This window comes from Brienomyrus brachyistius, chromosome 14 (assembly GCF_023856365.1).
Source record: "Brienomyrus brachyistius isolate T26 chromosome 14, BBRACH_0.4, whole genome shotgun sequence".
In the NCBI taxonomy this organism is placed as follows: Eukaryota; Metazoa; Chordata; class Actinopteri; order Osteoglossiformes; family Mormyridae; genus Brienomyrus; species Brienomyrus brachyistius.
This window is the reverse complement of record NC_064546.1, coordinates 8,878,417-8,898,673: the sequence shown is the minus strand read 5'-3', so window position 1 is coordinate 8,898,673 and position 20,257 is coordinate 8,878,417. Positions and strand designations below refer to the sequence as shown.

At 42.3% G+C, this 20,257-nt stretch overlaps 1 protein-coding gene across 6 annotated transcripts in view; it reads left to right on the top strand.

The window, feature by feature from the left end:
* The window catches only part of frmd6 (FERM domain containing 6), a 76,708-nt gene that overhangs the window by 23,525 nt on the left and 32,926 nt on the right, over positions 1–20,257 (top strand). For 2 of the 6 annotated variants that reach the window (XM_048974942.1, XM_048974946.1), the window contains exons 2-6: positions 17,070–17,316; positions 17,414–17,504; positions 18,911–18,990; positions 19,074–19,150; positions 19,540–19,726. In XM_048974942.1, coding sequence (XP_048830899.1) covers positions 17,218–17,316; positions 17,414–17,504; positions 18,911–18,990; positions 19,074–19,150; positions 19,540–19,726 — 534 coding nt within the window. In that variant the 5' untranslated portion in view covers positions 17,070–17,217. Of the gene's footprint in view, positions 1–13,496; positions 13,743–14,001; positions 14,104–15,125; positions 15,178–17,069; positions 17,317–17,413; positions 17,505–18,910; positions 18,991–19,073; positions 19,151–19,539; positions 19,727–20,257 lie in introns of all 6 variants that reach the window. The other 4 variants (XM_048974943.1, XM_048974945.1, XM_048974944.1 and 1 more) reach the window with 4 other exon arrangements.

The following is a 20,257-nucleotide window of genomic DNA, read 5'->3' as shown; positions in this document are numbered from 1 at the left end:
AGGGACCTCAGGCATTGGAGCAGGAGCCTCAGGGATGAGAGCAGGGGCCTTGGGTGCTGGCTCTTCAGACGCCAGAGCAGGGACCTTGGGCTCGAGGACCTCAGTCGCTAGAGCAGGAGCCATCGGGCCAAGAACATCCGAGGGTGCTGCAGGAGGTGCCGGGACTGGGATCACCGGCACTGGAACCACGGGGAATGAAGTAGGAACTGGAGCCACTGGGGACAGAACAGGAACCACGGGAGGCAAAGCAGGTACTGGAACCATGGGGAAGGAAGCAGGAACCACGGGGAGCTGTGCAGGAACCATGAGGAGTGGAGCAGGAACCTCTGGGGTCAGGGCTGGAGCCGCCGGATCGGGGACCTCGAGGAATGAAGCAGGAGACACAGGAACCACAGGGGATAGAGCAGGAGGCACAGGAACCACAGGGAACACAATAGGAACTGCAGGAGCCACAGGAGTCACGGGGGGCGAAGCAGGGACCTCGGGGAACAGAGCATCCAGTTCCGCACAGGAACCTTTGGAGGCTGATTTGGAGCCACTGGGTCAGGGACCACTAGGGGCAGTGCTGGAGCCAGTGAGTCGGGGACCACTGGGGGTGCTGCAGGGACCTCAGGCGACGAAGCAGGAGGTACAGGGACCTCAGGTGGCAGCGCTGCGGCTGCAGGGACCTTGGGTGGCAGACTGGGGCTTTAGGGATCTCGGGCGGCAGAGCTGGGACCGCAGGGACCATGGGTGGCAGGGCTGGGGCCTTAGGTATCATGGGGGGCTAAGCTTCAGGCACAGGAACCACGGGGGTTGAAGCTGCAGGAACCGCCGGTACAGGGACCAGGGGGGTTGCGGCTAGGGTTTGCACCCCAGGCGCTGCCCATTTAAGGAACTTAGGAACTCGTGGGATGGCATCCCTAATGGACCTAGCCCTTTTTAAGCTCCATCTCAAAAAATGGGCAAGAGGCAAGCACTGGCAGTGAAGGAGCAGGCGGAGAAGCTTCAATGTATCTGCTCAGGCTAGGCGATGGTGATGATGTTTGGCCTGTACATCACCGGATTCAGAATCGGGAGGGATTCCTCCCGACACGCAGCAGAGCAGGCAGCGGAACAGGCAGCGGAGACTGAGACGCCCCCTAAGAAGACCTCAGGCACATCTTCCCGTCTTCGGCTTTTTTGCTTTTTCTTCTTCCTTCCTGCCGCTGGTAGCGAAGTCTGGGACACCTCGGGCAGCTCTTTCACATGAAGTGAAAATGAGCAATGGGCTGGTACAAAACTAGCAAAATCACTTTGCATCATGCTTTGTGACGGTAGAAAATGGAGCCCCTGGTGTTAATGATTCTGCTTGTCAATTTAAATCCGGTCATCAATTTTCAGTTTTTCATTCAGGACTATTACCTAAATATTCGATTTGTTAAATATTACTTTATATTTTAAATTGCAGAAATCTAGGGACATGATACTTTTGCTGTATTTATAGCTTTGGTTCCCTCTGAACTAAATTATGAAGGTTGGCATGGTTTGAGTTTATGTCCAGCCATATTTATATCATTTCAAATCAGTGGGATCAGAAGAAAAATTGGAAAAATAATATACATTTTCTCTACTTGTTTGTCCTCTTGGCATAAGACTTTGCTGCAGAATAATAGTGACAGGGGTTAGAGACACACATACTCATCCTGCTATGCCTGGGGCACCTAACAAGACCCATAAATGCCTTTTAGAAAATAAATCTCAAGGTGCAATACAAAACTTTTATTAAACAGACAAAGAACACAAATAATGCAAAATGAGAATATCTTGCTGAATATCACATTCAGGGCTGGTGGAGATTTATTGCAAGCAGTCCATAAAATGAACCTGATGTCATTAAAAGATATTAATGGTGTCACTATAGGATTTTGTAAAAAAGATGAGATGTTAGACACCCCAGTCTGCAGAAAGTGTTCAACAATAAGCGCAAAGGGAGCCTTAGCCCTAGTTGTCTTTTCACTGTGTAGTATAACCGCTCTTCTCACTACACTCCAATAAAGACAAAATAAAAAATAAATTTAAAGATGAATTTGACTGGTAGTGTTATTGTAGTTTTCAAAATGTCTGCGGATACCACAATATTGTTATTCTGAATCCTTTTGGCCATTATAACAATGTAGTTAAAATGTTATATTGTGACAGCCTTAAAATGTGTGTGTGCGTGTGTGTGTGTGTGTGTATGTGTGTGTGTGTATGTATATATATATATATATATATATATATATATATATATATATACATATATACATATATATACATATATACATATACAGTACAGGCCAAAAGTTTGGACACACCTTCTCATTCATTGTGTTTCAATTATTTTCATGACCATTTACATTGGTAGATTCTCACTGAAGGCATCAAAACTATGAATGGACACATGTGGAGTTATGTACTTAACAAAAAAAGGTGAAATAACTGAAAACATGTTTTATGTTCTAGTTTCTTCAAAATAGCCACCCTTTGCTCTGATTACTGCTTTGCACACTCTTGGCATTCTCTCGATGAGCTTCAAGAGGTAGTCACCTGAAATGCCCCATAATGAAAAGTGAAAGCCGTTTTTTCAGAGATTTTTACTATATAAATTTTCTTCAAATAAAAAACAGAAACATCATATTCCCAGTACTCAGACCCTTTACTTTACTCAGTCAAGGTATAGTGAGCAGAAGCACATTTGGCAGCAATTACGGCCTTGAGCTTTCTTCGATATGATGTGACCAGCATTGCACACCTGGGTTTGGGGTGTTTCTGCCATTCTTCTTTGCAGATCTTCTCTGGCTCTGTCAGGTTGGATGAGGACTGCTGGACAGCTGTTTTTGGGGTTTCCAGAGATGTTCACTTGGGTTCAGGTCCAGGTCCAGGTTCAGGTTCTGGGTGGGCCAAACAAGAACATTCACAATGTTGTGCCTAAGCCACTTCCGCATAGTTTTTGTTTTGTGCTTAGTGTCATTGTCCTGTTGGAAGGTTAACCTTGAGCCCCAGAGGTCCAGAGTGCTCTGAAGCAGGTTTCTGTTAAGGATATCTTTGTATTTTGCTCCGTTCTGTTTTCCCTCGACCCTGACTAATCTCCCAGCCCCTGCCACTAAAAAGCACCCCAGAGCTTTTGTCAGCTTTTGTAGAGGTCTTGTTGTTCCAAACTTCTTCCATTTACAAAAATGATGGTGGCACTGTGCTCTTGGGAACCTTCAGTGTAGCAGATTTTTTGTAGGCTTTCCAAGATCTGTGCCTTTGAAGTCACAGTCTTGTCTCAGATCTCTACAGGCGTGTGTTTTACTCTGATATACATTGTCAATTGTGGAACCTTATACATGCATGTGCGTTTCTTTCAAAGTCCAAGGACGCAACTTTGGAGTTGAACATTACGCAGGTTGAGGTCTCCACCCATTTAGGTGGGTCCAAGGGGTTTTTTTGAATATGGGGGGGGTTACAACCCCCAATAATTTAAGCATATGTCCAAGTCATAACCCGTCTCAATTAACCACATGCAGACTCCAAACAACATGTAGAAACATCTCAAAGATGATTAATAGAGATGGGGTGTGCCTGAGCTAATTTTCAAATGTCATAGCAAAGTGTCCGAATACTTATGTCAATGTGATGTTTCAGCATTTATATTTAATGTATTTGCCAACATTTCTAAAATCATGTCTTCAGTTTGTCATTATGGGGTACTGAATATAGAATGATGAGAGAAAAATTAATTTAAATTGAAATGTTTTTAGACTAGGGGTGGCATGGTGGTGCAGTGGTTAGCATTGTTGCCTCACACCTCTGGGACCCGGGTTTGAGTCTCCGCCTGGGTCACATGTGTGTGGAGTTTGCATGTTCTCCCCATGTCGTCGTGGGGTTTCCTCCGGGTACTCCGGTTTCCCCCCACGGTCCAAAAACATGCTGAGGCTAATTGGAGTTACTAAATTGCCCGTAGGAGTGTATGTGAGAGTGAATGGCGTGTGAGTGTGCCCTGCGATGGGCTGGCCCCCCATCCTGGGTTGTTCCCTGCCTCATGCCCATTGCTTCCGGGATAGGCTCCGGACCACCCGTGACCCAGTAGGATAAGCGGTTTGGAAAATGGATGGATGTTTTTAGACTGCAACATAAAATGTGAAAGCAGTGAAGAGATGTGAATGCTTCTTGAATGCACTGCAGACACGGCCACAATGTTAGCACCAAGGGGCAGATGCACTAACATGTTTGCCCGTTTCGTGCACAATTTTGTTGCAACATGTGCCTGAAAACATAGTAGGGTATGTGCGAACAGACCACACATACCTAAAATTGCAATCTGCGTGCCAGAGGAGTGCAGTGGAACAAGTTACACGTTTCCTACTCATTCAAATATATTCATGTGAGGGTCAAGGGAAAAGTGGGAGATTTACACAAAAATATGGGAGGAGATGCGCAAAGAGAGAGAGATTACATAACCCATTGTATGAATGACAACTGTGGAGGAAAATGAACTGGTTTGTACTGAAATTTATCCACCTCTGAAAAGCAGATGTAATCCAGGTAGCACATTTATGTACATAGGGAAAATATCTGGAAGGAATGATCTCCCCTCAATCCACAACTGAGCACATTTACAGAAAAAGGCTTTCGTATTCTATTAATGTGCAAGTTATATGCAACACCAAATTTCAGATCACAGATGTGCAGAATTTCTCTGCTCTGTCCATGACACACTAAAATAAATAAAATGTTGGTAATGCTGAAACAACTTAAAATGTTTGATGTAATCAATCACATGAAACAAGTTAAAAGTTGAAGTTAAATAATTCATTCATTTTAACCTGTAAAAAATAGGCTCGCCCATAAACATAAATAAGAAAGCTATGTTTAAATGAGCTAACTAATAATTTTCAAGTATTGGAATGAGAAGAAACACACTGAACAAACAACAATTTTGTTTTATGTGCAAGCAGTTGTAGTTTTGCTGAGCTGCAGTCGTTGGGTTGTTAACCGGAGACATTATCCATAGCTGCTGGGGATACCCACCATCACCTTAAATATAGGTCAAACATATATGAGAATTGTAGTATATTGACTTTAATATGACATACTGGTTTTTTTTTTTTGTAAATGCTTGGAACATTGGTTGAAATGGAGCTGGTGGACAAAAATGTGCCAATCATTTGTTGTGAAATAAAAATAATGCTTAACAAGTAACAATTTCCAAAGAGGAAGCTACGTCTGATATTAAATGACAGGATGCACTGTTAACTTGGCAAGGTGCTGTCTATGCTGCGCTCTCTAACATACCTACATTTGCCCCCGAGTGTTAGGTACAATAAACATTGGACACTGAAGATAGGAAAAATATTTCTGGCTCCTGCTGTTCCCAGCTGAAGGGAGGAAAGGAGTATGCAGAATTCCATATGAGCCCCGGCATATATTGTCACATGTTTTAGAATGGCAGGCTGGTGGTGCTGACCTGCTGGTGTAGAGTTGTGGTTATAGTTTGGTGCGTCTCTACACTTTGGGTTCCTTGATAAAAGTGTAACACTGGTGCATCTCTTCAGGGAAGCACTGTATGCATCTGCAGATGTATTTGTAATATCCCATGTGACAGGGCTAGAGTTGTCCAGGAATTCTTCCACAAACATGACTGTGCCCTGCCCAGTCACCAGATCATAGTCCGAGTGAACATCTGTTGGATGAGATAGAACAAGCTATTTGGAATAGACATCTTTGTCCACCCAGCTTAGCATAAACCATGGATAGCATTGTAATCATCAGGGTCCAGTATTCTAAACTAAAGCTTTTCTGGGCAAATGAATAAATGTGATGTTTTTACAATCTGTATATATAGACATTTTCATAATGCATGTTTTTGTATTTTAAAATGTACATGTAGTGTCTGTGACTGTTCTTCACATACAAACATATACATATTTAGATTGTGTGTGAATAATTTGTTCACTGTTGGTCATATATTGACAACCAGGAATGCAGAGTATTGGGAAGGGGTGGGTAAAACTATGCTAATGACTGATTGTCCTGCTGGAATCTGCCTAGATGATATATCAGTTTAGGTATGTAAATCACATTAAATGTTGTCTTAAATGATTATTGGGGGTCTATACCATAGTAAATATACTTAATTCACTATAGGGCTGCACAATATTGGGGAGGGTTGGAATTCACATTGTGATATTTGATGTTTTTTTCAATGCATATTGCAATAATTATAAGAAATAAAGAGTTGAAATAGGACTGCAACAGTACAAGTCATTATGTACAATTCGATACATTATTTTTCTTTGATACACAAAAATGAAACTAATAAATATATTTGACAAGGGGGACATAAATTCAGAAGTAGATGCTCCACAAGGAAAACATTATACTGCTTCTGGCTGTGAGTTGGTTCTGAGTAATACTGCTTACAGTCCATCATAATTGGTGGTTTGAGAACATTCTTGGCTTCCCAATAAATTAGACCAACACCGGAGAGAGAGTAGTTGATAAGAACAAGTCCACTGAAATGTTAATGGAATGAAACCGGTTCATGGTGGCTGATCTAAAGCACTTTTGCCAGAAAATTCACACCATACTTAAAAAAAATATTATGACATTTTGTGCCATTAAAATTTTTGTTTGTGCTGCTTTAGTTTCTGAGATATGTTTGTTTACATGGTGACGTCATCAGCGTGAAGTTGGCACCCCATTTGCATCTGATTTCTACCAGACCAATCGCAGTCGTATATGCTGTGTTTGTGCTGGTTTGTGCCATTAAAACTATTGTTTGTGCTGCTTTAGTTTCTGAGATATAAATGTTTGTTTACATGGTCACGTGATGGCAGCATGACGTTAGCCCCCCTTGCGTCTGATTTCCACCAAACCGATCGCAATCCTGTGTGCTGTGTTTGTTCTGGTTTGTGCTATTAAAACTGTCCTTTGTGCTGCTTTAGTTTCTGAGATATTAATGTTTGTAAGGTTGCCCCCCCCCCCCCTCCCATTTGCATCTGATTTGACCAAACCAATCGCAATTGTTTGTGCAGCATTTGTGCCAGTTTGTTCCATTAAAACCATCCGTTGTGATGTTCAAGTGCAGAGATATTGCTTATTTACATGGTCACGTGACTCCACCGTTAAGTTAGCCCCCCATTTTCCTCCGAAATGGTCTCAATAGTTTGTGCCATTTAAAAATTGTCTGTACTGTTATTTTTCTGAGTTATACCTCTTAGTTTATGCCTTTAGAAGATCGCCATATAGTGCTCAGGCTCATGCTTCTCATGTTAACAGAAGGTGGAGCGTTTGATGACTCAGCGACAAAGCTGTACGTAGACTTAAAATTTAACGGCACAATCCGGCACAGTCATAGTACATACGACCAGTTTGGTTGAAATCTGAAACATGGGGAGCCAACTTCACGCAGGTTTTGTACTTTACTTGCAGAGGTGGAAAGTTCAGGTTCAGAAAGTACAAATCCAGGCCAAGATTTCCTTTCAACTGACATGTGAATGTGATTCTTTATACTCAACTGATTGGTTGAAAAACAAAATATTGGTCTGGATTTTAGCTATTTCATTTTACCTTATATCTGCATTGGAAAATTCAATGTATAACCAATACATTTTTTGTCTAATATCACTGGTGCAATGAAAGGTGGAGAAAAGTGAAGAAGACCTGATCATGAAGTTGTCTTCTACTATATGGAAATGTGTATTCCATAGAGATGACATTGAGGAAAAGCAAGTGGGTTAGGCTAGTCCAAGAGGCTAAATTGCATATTCCTCACATTAATGGGTGAGTTCATCAAACATGAATGAACTGCCGAATGTCTTCTTTGAAGATGTATTTGCATTGCACTCATGCTGTGGTGATTTATAAGTTCTGCTTTGCTTCGCCATTCTTGTACACGCCCTGGTCACATCACGTATTCCATTCATCCATTAATCCATCATCCACCACTTATCCGAGGTCGGGTCGCAAGGGCAGTAGTCTAAGCAGGGAAACCTAGACTTTCCTCTCCCCGGCTGTCTTAAAATGGATGAGAGAGGGATATAGGGCTCTCGAAGGAACAAACAGGCATGCTTAGGTTCACTCAAAAAAAAAACACTTTAATAAAAGTGATACAAGACAACCTCGCATTAAAATCAATATTAATTTAAAACAATGCAAGACAACCTTATACCACCAGAGATATAGAATAGTATAAATCATACGAATATATATATATATAGGAAGCAACAATAAAAATATAGGTAAGGCGAACTATTATCACAAGCGGTAATAATTAATCCCCTTAATCAATCGAACGCAAAAGCAGCTGCTAAACTATTTACACTCAGACGTGCCCTCATCACCCACCTTCACACACGGACTGGGGAGCCCTTTTCAGTCCAGGCAGGAGACCAACACGTGAGTTCCGAGAAATGCCGGGCGATGCGCGCTCTATCCCACGGCTGAGCTCCAGTCAGTACTGAGTTTTCCCCGTACTTTATACTAAATTGGGTGCTACCTGTGGGCAGGGGGCGAGCTGGCCAGACTCACCCCTTCCCCCCAGGGCAAGGTGTTATCCAATTCCCCCTTTTGTCCGAGTGTTGCTGCTTGTGATAATAAAATACAATAGGCGTCCTGGCGCCGGGTGTCTGCGCAACGTCTCCCTCTCCCCCCTATAGACAACATAGGGTGCTAGATAATGACCCCCCTCTGTCTCCCGAAACCAAGATAAGCATTCTGTATGCCGATCTAATGGCTCAGATAAGCATCCTGGTTTCTTTTATGAGCCGAAGTTCTTTACGGCGAAATAGATTTCATTGTATGGAGATCGGTAGAGGACAACATGTTCGTGCAGTTCACTTGGGGTGAATCATGGACGATTAATCCTGAATTCAGGACGGTCAGTCCCCACCCGATCAGAATCAATCCCCTTAATCAATATTACCGTAAAAGGATTAACTCCATACCACGTGGTCGACGTAATCGTCCGTGAATTCATCCTAATACACCGGCCACTTTATCCAGCTCCTCCGGGGGAATCCCGAGGCGTTCCAAGAGGCATAGTCTCTCCAGCATGTCCTGGGTCTTACCCGGGGCCTCCTCCCAGTGGGACATGCCCGGAACACCTCACCAGGGAGGCGTCCAGGAGGCATCCTAAGCAGATGCCTGAGCCACCTCATCTGGCTCCTCTCGATGCAGAGGAGCAGCGGCTCTACTCCCGAGTCCCTTCCAAATGACCGAGTTCCTCACCCTATCTCTAAGTGAGAGCCCTGCCACCCTGGGGAGGAAACTCATTTCGGCCACTTGTATTCATGATATCTTTCTTTAGGTCACTACCCATAGCTCATGACTCTAGGTGAGGGTAGGAACGTAGATCTACTGGTAAATCGATAGGTTTGCCTTTTGGCTCAGCTCTTTCTTCACTATGACAAACCGATGCTGTGCCCGCATCACTGCTGATGCCGTGCCGATCCTCCTGTCGATCTCCCATTCCATCCTTCCTTCACGCGTGAACAAGACCCCAAGATACTTAAACTCCTCCACTCGGGGGAGGACCCTCTCCCCGACCCAAAGATAGCATTCCAGCCTTTTATGTACAGCTGAGGACCATGGTCTTGGATTTGGAGGTGCTGATTCTAATCATGTATTGATTACTATAATTCCATTCTATTTGGTTTACCTCTCAAGCTCCTTCATAAGCTCCAGTTAGTACAGAATGCAGCCGCTCGTATTATTACCAGGACTCCTATCATGGCACATATCAGTCCTGTTCTTCAGCAACTTCATTGGCTTACCATTAAATATGGTATTGATTACAAAATTCTACCATTCACTTTCAAAGTCCTTCACAATCTTGCTCCTTCATATCTTGTTGATCTCTTACATATTCACACTCCTTTTCGCACACTCACATCTTTCCACTCTGTCTCTTTGGTTGTGCCCCATGCTCACCTGACCACTGTGGGATTTAGACCCATATCACTATGGGATTTTTCTAGTCAGGTTGTTGCCAGTCTGTGGAATTCTCTACCTCCTGATATCTGTAATATCGACAGGATTTCTGTATTTAAATCTTAAAACACATCTTTTTAGACTTGTACACTCATGATTCTGCTGCTGTGGCAGCTTTTAAATAATTTTTTAATTTCATTTTTTAATTTTATTTTTATTCATTTTTTGTTTTGTTTTATTAGATGCAAATTTTTTGTACTGCAACAATGTATATTGTGTTTGTAAGGTGTCCTTGAGTGCCTTGAAAGGCACCTTTAAATAAAATATATTATTATTTATTATTATAAATACTGACAAATTACCATATTTTCATTTGCTTTTAACATGAACTGCTTCTACACCTGAGGCTTTTGTTCTTCATTTGGACCCTCATCTGATGCATTCTCTTCCTTCCACCATATTGCTGATTAATTGAAAAGGCCAATTTTAATCAATGACTTTTAATAATCGAGTTTAATCAAGCAATAATGACAGCTGCTGTGTGTGTGTGTGTTTGTTTATTAAATTGAGTTAAAAATACGTTGATTTGTAAATATTGTGAAATATGAGGATTAGAGATTGTAACTGTCCTCTATGTTGAGAGATTGCCCCGTATTGAAAAGTAAAATGCTGAACCAGTATGGGGTGTAATTTGTCTCAGTTTCAGGTGGTATGAGCTTGATTTAGTATATTGTGGGCACATAAAATAATTGAGCACAGTGTTAACAGTGCTCCTTGTAGCTCAATCGATAGAAGATTATGCTATCAATGCAAAGCTAATCACAGGAAGTCCTTCTAGATAAATAGTTGTCCTTCTCAGTACTATAAGCGATTTTGGGTAAACGTGTGAGTTAAATGTACATTGTGTGCACAAAAAGAAAAAAAAAACCTGTCTGTGGTCCCTCCATGGCTTTTTCTGTACCACATATGTCAAATTCAAAGAAACCACAGGCACCCCCCGAGCCTCAGCCAAGGCAAGCAATGGTGAGCCAGGGGGCAGGGTGGGCGGGACATGACCCTGGCGTCGGTGCCCTTTCCCCTTCCAGGAGACTGAAGGGCGGGGGCCTGGTTAGGATCTCCCCTGCTGTGGAGGATGAGTCACAGGGGGAGTCACTGGGGATATCAGGGAGATCCTTGAGGGGTCCCATTCGAGCTCCTCCTCCTTCTCCACTAAGGGAGGAAGAGTGATGGTCCAGCGGTCAGGAACCTCCTCGGGGACAGGGGCCACGGGAGTAGGGTCAGGTACTGGGATGGGCAGTGCCCGCGCCGGGACCATGGGCACAGCAGGGACAGGTGGAGCAGGAAATGGAGGCAGCGCAGGGACTTGGAGCGGAGCAGGAGGCGGAGGCATAGCAGGAGACTTGGGGGATCGGAGCAGGAGGCGGAGGCGTAGTAAGGATGAGCGGAGCAAGAAACAGACGGCATAGGGACCTCGGGCGGAGCAGGAGGAGGAGGTGTAGCAGGAGCCTCTGCCGATGCAGCGGGCGGAGGCATAGCCGGGTCCTCGGGCGGTGCAGTGGGTGGAGGCATGTCCTCAGGGGGTGTTGCAGGGGTCAGCACCTCAGCAGCAGGTATGGCCCCTTTAAGGACCTTTGGGACCGGCAGGTCAGGCACATCAGGCGTCGGCAGCACAGGCAGGTCAGGCACAGGAACAGTGGGGGGGGGTGGGGGGCGAAGCTGCAGGAGGCACAGGAACCACGGGGGGCGCTGCTGGGGCTTGTGTCTTGGTAGCGGGCGCTGCCCAGTTCAAGAACTTGAGAACCCGTGGGATAGAGTCAAAAATGGACTTGGCCTCTTTAGGGTCAGGCGCATCCCGGGAAAGGGGCAAGCTGCTGATCCTGGCAGCAAAATGGCAGGCGGCTGCTGTGAAGCAGTGGCGGTGACGTCTGAAGCAAAAACCGCTGGATTAAACCCCTGGAGGGAGTCCTCCCGACACACAGCAGGGCAGGCAGTAGAGACTAAGATGGCCCCTAAGAAGATCTCCAGAGTGTCCTCCCGTTTTTGGCTCTTCCGCCTCTTTTTCTTCCTGCTCGCTGCTGCTGGTGGCTGAGTCTGGGGCTCTTCCAGTAGCTCAGTAAACAAACCATATGGTCAGCCACTGTTATCAGCCACCTGCTTCATATTAGCCACTCCGTTTCTCAGCCGCCGAATGTGCTGAACTGAGGACATCTCCTCAAGGGTGTTCCTCATCCAAAGCGCTATGGCTTGCAGCGCGGGATCACCCCTTACGTCCAGCTGCTCCAGCCAATAAATCACCTCGGCACTCAGTCAAGCAAGGTGTCTTTTCTGTGAGTCCGGTCATTCTGTCACGATCAGCACGGAAGCAGGCGAGGGGAGCCGTGGATGCGGACAAAGGAGGTTTATTAACAGGATAACACACTCTAGAAGACATGTAACATTAATGACCAGACTGGGGAAACAGACTTGAACGTGGTCTGAATACACAGGACTGAAGGCAGGAAACGCGGAACAGCTGGTGAACGTAGGGATTCCACACGGGGTTAATGAGAGGGCGTGGCACACGAGAGGATCGTATGAGCAGGTTATGATAATATTAAAAACTATGAATGTATTTATGGGCCAACTCAGGCTTATTTATTTAGCTAATGACAGTATTGCATGCACCAAAAACAAAAACATTGATCAATAAATTTCTTTTTTCTGCCAATTTGCAAGAGTCACACTGTATAACAAGCTATTTAGCTGTCTACTGGTCAGAGGACTTTCAGCCCCTCTCCCACACCTTGTTGGCAAATTTTATTGTCAGGCTTAGGACATGCACTGAATATCAGAATAGGGATTGGTATCTGCAATACCAACCTTGGTTTTGTATCAAATCGGATCAAAATGAAAATTTGTGTTATCACCCATTGCTACTGCTTACTTCCATATAGGGTGACCAGGAGACAAATCAGACAATGAGATGGTAACTAGCAGGGTCAAATCAGGGAAGGGCCACATGATGAGTAGGGAACAATTAGGGTGGTTTTAGCTCCATTTACAATCATCCACACTGCAACACTAAAACAGTTTTCAGAAGTATATGGTGTGTTTGTGTGTGTGTGCGTGCTGCTGTCCAGTGATGGACTCGAATCCCATTGAGGGTATACTCTAGCCTTATGTCCTGTGCTGCCTGGGATAAACTTCAGGCCTTCTCGCAACCCTTACAAAAAGCAGAGGAAGGATGGATGGACAGACAGGAGGAGGAATAGACAGACAATACTTGCCACAGATACTTCACAAGTATGCAGAAGCTCATGGTTCCATCTTCTTACCACTTATCTGGAGTGTCATAGTTTCAAGGTGGGTTTCAGAGGCAGCCTAGACAAAGCAAAGCAAAGGCATACAGCCCTGGATGTGTGAAAGCTGCTCACAGCAAGAATGTGTAGAATTTTCATTTCTTAAGAGGTATACCGTAGCATTTAGCTTCCTTTGCCATGATTGCTAGTTTCTGCACTATATTTGCATTTATAGTACATTTGTATTTTCAGTGCTCATTTTTATAGTCCACACTGCAACTAATGCCCTTCTGTCTTGGGTAGACGAAACTGAAGACACAGGAATGGGCATTGGGGGAACAAAGGAAGTTTTATTAATAAGGAACAAACGGAACTAGAAACAAATGGGATTGCTGGAGATCAAAGGAAATAGCTAGCGAACAGGAGGAAGGATGACACGACTCTGATGGAACCGGGGTTCACAAGACAGTGAGGCACTTAAATACAGGAGTAATGAGAGATCGTATCAAGAATCAGGTGGAGTGAATCACATGAGGGGTGAAACAAGAGGTAAGACAAACCAGCAGTAGGTGTGGTTGTTAGAGGGAGGCAACATGGGGATCGGGCAAGGCAGGACTGTCGTCCTGATTGTGCCGATCCTTGTGTGCCACGCCCCCTCATCTACCCCGTGTGGAATCCCCATGTTACCAGCTGTTTCGAGTCATGTTGATTGCTGTTGTGTATTTCAGTCTGTGTCAGAGCATGTTTCTCCAGTTCGATCAGTACCTTGTTTTATGTTTCCAAGTGTGTTTTCCCAAATTAAACCTAGTGTTCACCCGATTTCCCCGGCTCCTGTGCTACTTCCCCACTCCGTGCCAGCTCACAGTCAAGACAAGGACAAGAACACTCTCATACTGTACTATCTGATCAGGTGTGTGGCGTCTTACTGCTCACCCTTAATCTACAAAAATTAGTAATGTGTAAAATGATGTGTAAAAAATACTGAATGAGCAACCTTAGCTGAGCAGTATCTACTCTGCATAAAACTAATGTTAAAACGTTATAAAATAAAACTAATGACATTCTGAAATAATTGAAAATGTGTATTTAGATGACGGTAGTGAATCATGAACACCAGCTGTGTGAGCACTTATTGTGAAAAAGGAGTTCTTGAAGTATTGCACAAGCTAGCTTTAGAAACATTTTTAGCAAAATAAAGGCATATTCTTTATTTTTTAAAAAGCAATTAATTACATATATTTGACTTTTACATTCTTGTACGTGTTACCATTGTGCCTTAAATATTTGTCTGAAATCTAATGTTATTGGAGATGTACGAGATATACGTTTTTGCAGATTCAAACCATTTATCTTGTGTATGCTTTATTCATTGTAATATAGTAGTGAATGACCTTGTAGTCATTTACTACTATATTACTCCAAGGATTACAGTATCAGAATTAGGGGTAGCATGTGTTTCTCAGTGGTCAGAAATTCCACTACGCCACCTGGCAAGTCTAGGAGACATTTAGATGGCAAATATGGCTTTCTCACAAATCAAAAGCCTTCGTTGTTGCAATGTGAAGCAGATGTTGGTTTGGAATTCTCCTGACTGCTGCACTTTTTTCCTGGCCAAGGTTTCATTTTTCCCACTCTTTCTGTCCCTCTCCTTTCCCATTGCTTCTTTCCCTTTGCCACTGGAAGATGCTTCATTTGCTGCGTGGTGTTAGTCAGGTTTTAACATACCATGTTGTCGACAATTACCTCTTTGTAGGGGATCAGCAGTTTTTGTTGGTCTGAAATTTTGAAAAGATGTTATCTCAAAATCCTCTGAAAATATAGAATAATGTACTATAGTGAAAATAAAGGCACCTTTATTGCAGTGAAAGAGAAGGTGTATGTCTTTTCATTCTATCTTATTCTTTCTCTGTGATTCCCTTTGCTCTTTTTCAGTTTTTGTCAAATATTCCCCTATGAAGCCCTTATACAAACAACTGCACCCAAAGTAAGTGTAATCATGCATGTAATTCAGGGACTGCCATGTTGACAGAGTTATGGCTTAAACTGCTACAGCTCTGGTTGAATAGAAGAAAATGATTGTGGCTGATCTCTGTTGCATCACAATGGGGTGAGAGGTGGTGAACAAGTGAGCTGTTTTTCTAAGCCCTTATGTTATACAGAGACAGTGATGTACCTCTATCCATTTCGCTAGCATTTAGTTATGTGTAAAGATGACATACAGGACTACATGGGTCATCTCTCTCAGTTTTTAACAATTACATTGTTTCTTTAACCCCGTGTTTATAGACCTCTCACTGAAACTTTTATGATGCCAATACCTGCCTGCTGTCTTTTATAAGTTGTGTAAGGGAGAATAAGCATTTAAAATTTATTTTGTTTGTTGCACAGCTAACATTAACTAATGAGTAATCTGTTTTATGAACTTCTTTGGTTTTACACTGATTATGATTATGCTGCAGTAGTTAGCTTGGAGCAGATGGCTTGTTGGAGTAATTTGATGGCCTTAGAGTTGTCACCTGGACAATATATGTATTCCTTGAAGTTTTATTTCAAATTATTTTAATAAGTGTTAAAAAGTTTCATGTCCATATTGAAGAAATAATCTGTGAAGTAGCCCAGGATTGTAATTCTTTGTGCAAACTGAGGCTACTCAGCCACATATTTAAGCCAGACCATACAACTGGGAGGAAAAAGCATGCTTCTTGCCATTTTGAAAGGCCAAACAATAATGCAAGAAGGTCTTTACAGACCTATCTGTAACTTTTAGTCTTAAATGGGTGATCAATGAATTTAATTTAAATTAACACACAATTTATGTATGGGTAGTTTTCATATGCAAATGTAGAGTGAACAAATCTCAATAGAATCAAGGGATATTTGAATGCATAAAGTAGTCTTTAGTCTGAAATACAATTTAGTGGTTGCAAAACTGGTTCCTCTTGGCCTGTTTTGTCATATGCATAAAAATTCTGCATAGTAATAGATCCCATGAATACTTAAATTTTTCATCATGTTCTCAGTAGTACATAAGGTGCCCATAAAACATGTACTTTTTGTACCATTGCACAGTATTGCTTTTAAAATCCCTGTTAAAAAGCTATTACAAGGGTTTAACTCTTGCTTTCTGAAGTGCCTTCAGTCTACAGTGAGGAAAAGGTTTGCATGAAGTAACATTGACAGATGTGATGTAGGAGCTTTATGGATTTACAGAATTACTACTTCTGTTAAATTTCAAGTAAGTAATCTAACGACTGCATTAGAGGTGGGAATTGGCAGTGAACTCCCAGTTCCATGATAAATTGATATTTGAAACAAATGAATGCATTTCTGAACATGGATGAGACCTAAATTCACAAGTAAATGTTCAACACGGAAACCATTATGCTAGTTATGACTGTGAGTCAAATACCCTCTCAAGTCCCTTAAATCAGTAGTTTGGGAACATTTTGGTTTCCTAGTAGGGGCGGCATGATGGTGCAGTGGTTAGCACTGTTGCCTCACACCTCTGGGACCTGGGTTCGAGTTTCCGCCTGGGTTAAATGTGTGTGGAGTTTGCATGTTCTGCCCATGTTGTCATGGGGTTTCCTCCGGGTACTCCGGTTTCCCCCCACAGGCTAATTGGAGTTGCTAAATTGCCCGTAGGTGTGCAGGTGTGTGTGAATGGTGTGTGAGTGTGCCCTGCGATGATCCTGGGTTGTTCCCTGCCTCGTGCCCATTGCTTCCGGGATAGGCTCCGGACCCCCCTGCAACCCAGTAGGATAAGCAGTTTGGAAAATGGATGGATGGATGATTATTAAAAATCGATTTTTAACACGCTATGATTTGTAACTGAATTGATCCCCCACCCACAATTCACATATACCCTCCTCTCCTCAGCTGTAGAACCCAGATGTTCTGGATGTCCCCTGTTTACCCTGGTTCGTGTGTCCCCTCCCTGACGGACTGACGCCGCTCTGCATTGGAGCAGCTCAGGAGGCTCCCAGGGCCTTGTGCCCCTCACAGAGATTGTCCTGTTCAGAAAAAGATGAACAAACTGAACTTCCACAATAACAAAGCTATGCAGGACCGCCGCTGTGTCTGTGTTTTCCTTCCAAATGATGACACCCTCAACATTATTGTTAGTGTGAGTCCCCAAACTCAACAAAAAGGTTTACAGAAATTGGTAAAAGACTACTAATTAACTCATTATTACTTTTGCTCTTTTGCCTGTCACTTTACAGGTAAAAACATTATGTCAAGAGCTCCTTGTCCAGGTCTGTGACCTACTCCGACTGAAGGACTGTCATCTGTTTGGACTCAGTGTCATTCAGAGTAAGGTCCAAATTTTTATCTTGATGTCCAATATAATTTTTTTCCTTGTGATTTATGATTGCTGAAATGGAATGCCTAAAATGAAGAATGGATTCCATTTGGAAACTACAGATGTAATTGCCTGGCTTGTGGAAAATTTGAAAAATGGGGGCAACGTATGGCTGAGTGGGCTAAACCTGTGTGCCTGTAATCAGAAGGTCACCAGTTCAAACCCAGCCTCAGCACATCTGCAGGTCCTTGAGCAAGGCCCTTGGCCCCCAGCTCCCTACAGGTGGCATTTGCAAACAACTTACTCTGCAAAGAGCAAGTTGAGGGAGGTATAAAGACAATTTCCCCACAGGGATCAATAAAGTATCTATTATTAAAATATCTGTTTAGAAGCTTTAAACCAAAGTTAGTCTTTGGGCCTTGAAACTTGATTATATCATGACACATCAATTCTTCTGTAATGTTAGTATGTTAATATGTATGCTAAATGGAATGACAGGAAAGATGAGCATAAGTTGATGAAGGTTTCATAGCTGAAACATGCTGCAATGTAGGTGTGGTATGTGACTCAGGTGGGTAGGACACTGTACAGGTTTTCATAAGGTCAATGGTTCAAGTTCCTGGGTAGGCAGAGTGATTTCACTGTTGGGCCCAGAGACTGGCTGACCTTGTTTTCTCAGTTTTACTTCACTTTGGTTAGAACTCTCATAATAAACTTAAATTAATGAAGCACACAGTAAGTTTGGGTTTATTTTCTGTATTGGTGTGTTACCTATGACAACCATATTAAGTTTCTGTTATTGATTTGGGCAGGCACATTCTTTTGTAGAATGGTTTATAATGAAAACTGGTTATAAAATAACCTATTTGCAAAAATGTTCAAGAAACCATTATGTGCTTGTCAGTAACTCGTGCTTCATTTTTAAAGATATTCTTGTTCTTTTTGTCTGAATGATGTGAACTATAATAATAAGATTATAATAGGAAGCATGGTCTGTAGATAAACACTTCTGCTTATCTGTCTCTCTGCTGTTGATCAGGGAATCAGATTAATGTGTGATTCCAGATAAGCTGCTGTTAAGAGTCAGATTGGGTGTTGTTATCTTGCTGATGTCACAGTGAAAGTGTTACGAGCATATGCATGCTTGCATGTTTCATGAGTAATTGGTCTCTTGACTACTACAAATGAAGGTATACAACACATTAAATATGTGAATTATCAAACAAAATAAAACAAATTTCTTTTTAATTTATTTTAAAAATTTGGTGAACAAAAAAAAACTACCATTAGCACCACTGGGATTCGGGTGGTGGAATTGTCTCTGCAAATTATACCACTGAAACGTAAAACATTATTTTGTTGTTTCGTGTGGAGTGAGATTTTTATTTTGTTAAACTATTATTATTTCTCCTTTCAGATAATGAACACATTTACATGGAACTGAACCAAAAGCTGTCCAAGTACTGCCCAAAAGAATGGAAGAAGGAGGCGAGTAAGGTAAGGAGAATTAAAAAAGCATCAAATGATTATACATTCAGGATATTTTATTAGTTGTAACAAAAATATGTTGTTTTCCACAGGGAATTGACCAGTTTGGACCACCAATGATCATACACTTCAGGGCACAATATTATGTTGAAAATGGAAGATTGATTAGGTAAATAAAGTTTTATATACATATGTGCACACGCACACACACACACAGATTTGTAATTATATCTTTGTGGAGACTCCATTTATTTCTCTGGGGAATACTTTAATCCCAACATAATAACTTTAAGCCCTACCCAACCCTAACCGTAACCTTACCGACAAGTAACCAAACAAAATATGAGACTTTACAGTTATTGGTTTTTTGATTGCATTCACAGATCTTTTTGGGGACCTGAAAAATGGTCCCCACAATGTCAAAATAACAGATTTTATTACATTTTTAATAATACAATGTAATACACATGTCTCTCACAATTAACAGTTATTCTTTTAATCTGGAATAAATTTTGCATGTTATTTTTATATCAACAATTAGTTTTTTTTCTGTTGCAGTGACCGGTCAGCTAGGTACTATTACTACTGGCACCTTAGGAAGCAGGTACTTTTGTCCCAATGTATCCAGAGGGAAGAAGCCTACTTCCTTTTGGCGGCTTTTGCACTACAAGCAGATCTGGGAAACTTCAAGCGTAACAAGCACTTTGGAAAATACTTTGAACCTGAAGTCTATTTTCCACCATGGGTAAGTGCAAAACCACAGTACCCAAACAAAATCATATGAAGCTTACTTTGTCTTTTCTAAGTTTGTTATCTCTTGAAATAGAGTCCCACTGAATTCCATCTAATCACTCTCATAATTTGACAGTATGCTTACTTGAAATTATTTTGACATTAGTAGTATTAACAACATTGTGTAACAGGTTATGGGGCAAAGGCCTGCTATAAAGTGTTGAACAGCAAAGTTTAAATTATTAAAGCAGTTTTATAAGTTAAAATATGAACATAAAATAAAAAAGACCCCTTTGTCAAAGGCAAACACAATGTTGTTTTATCTTTATACCATGATGGTAGTGACAGCCAGCTGGGCAGTTCAGACCAGTCCTGGCTTTTCCTTGGCCACAGGATCTCATTCCTTCTGGGGCGTCACCAGATGTTCTCACGACAGCTAGGATATCTGTCCAGTGTCTTTGCCTAGTGGGACCTGCTCCCTTGGGAGCTGACCAGGTGACATCATAATGAGACACCTGAACCACCTCAGCTAACTCTTCAGATG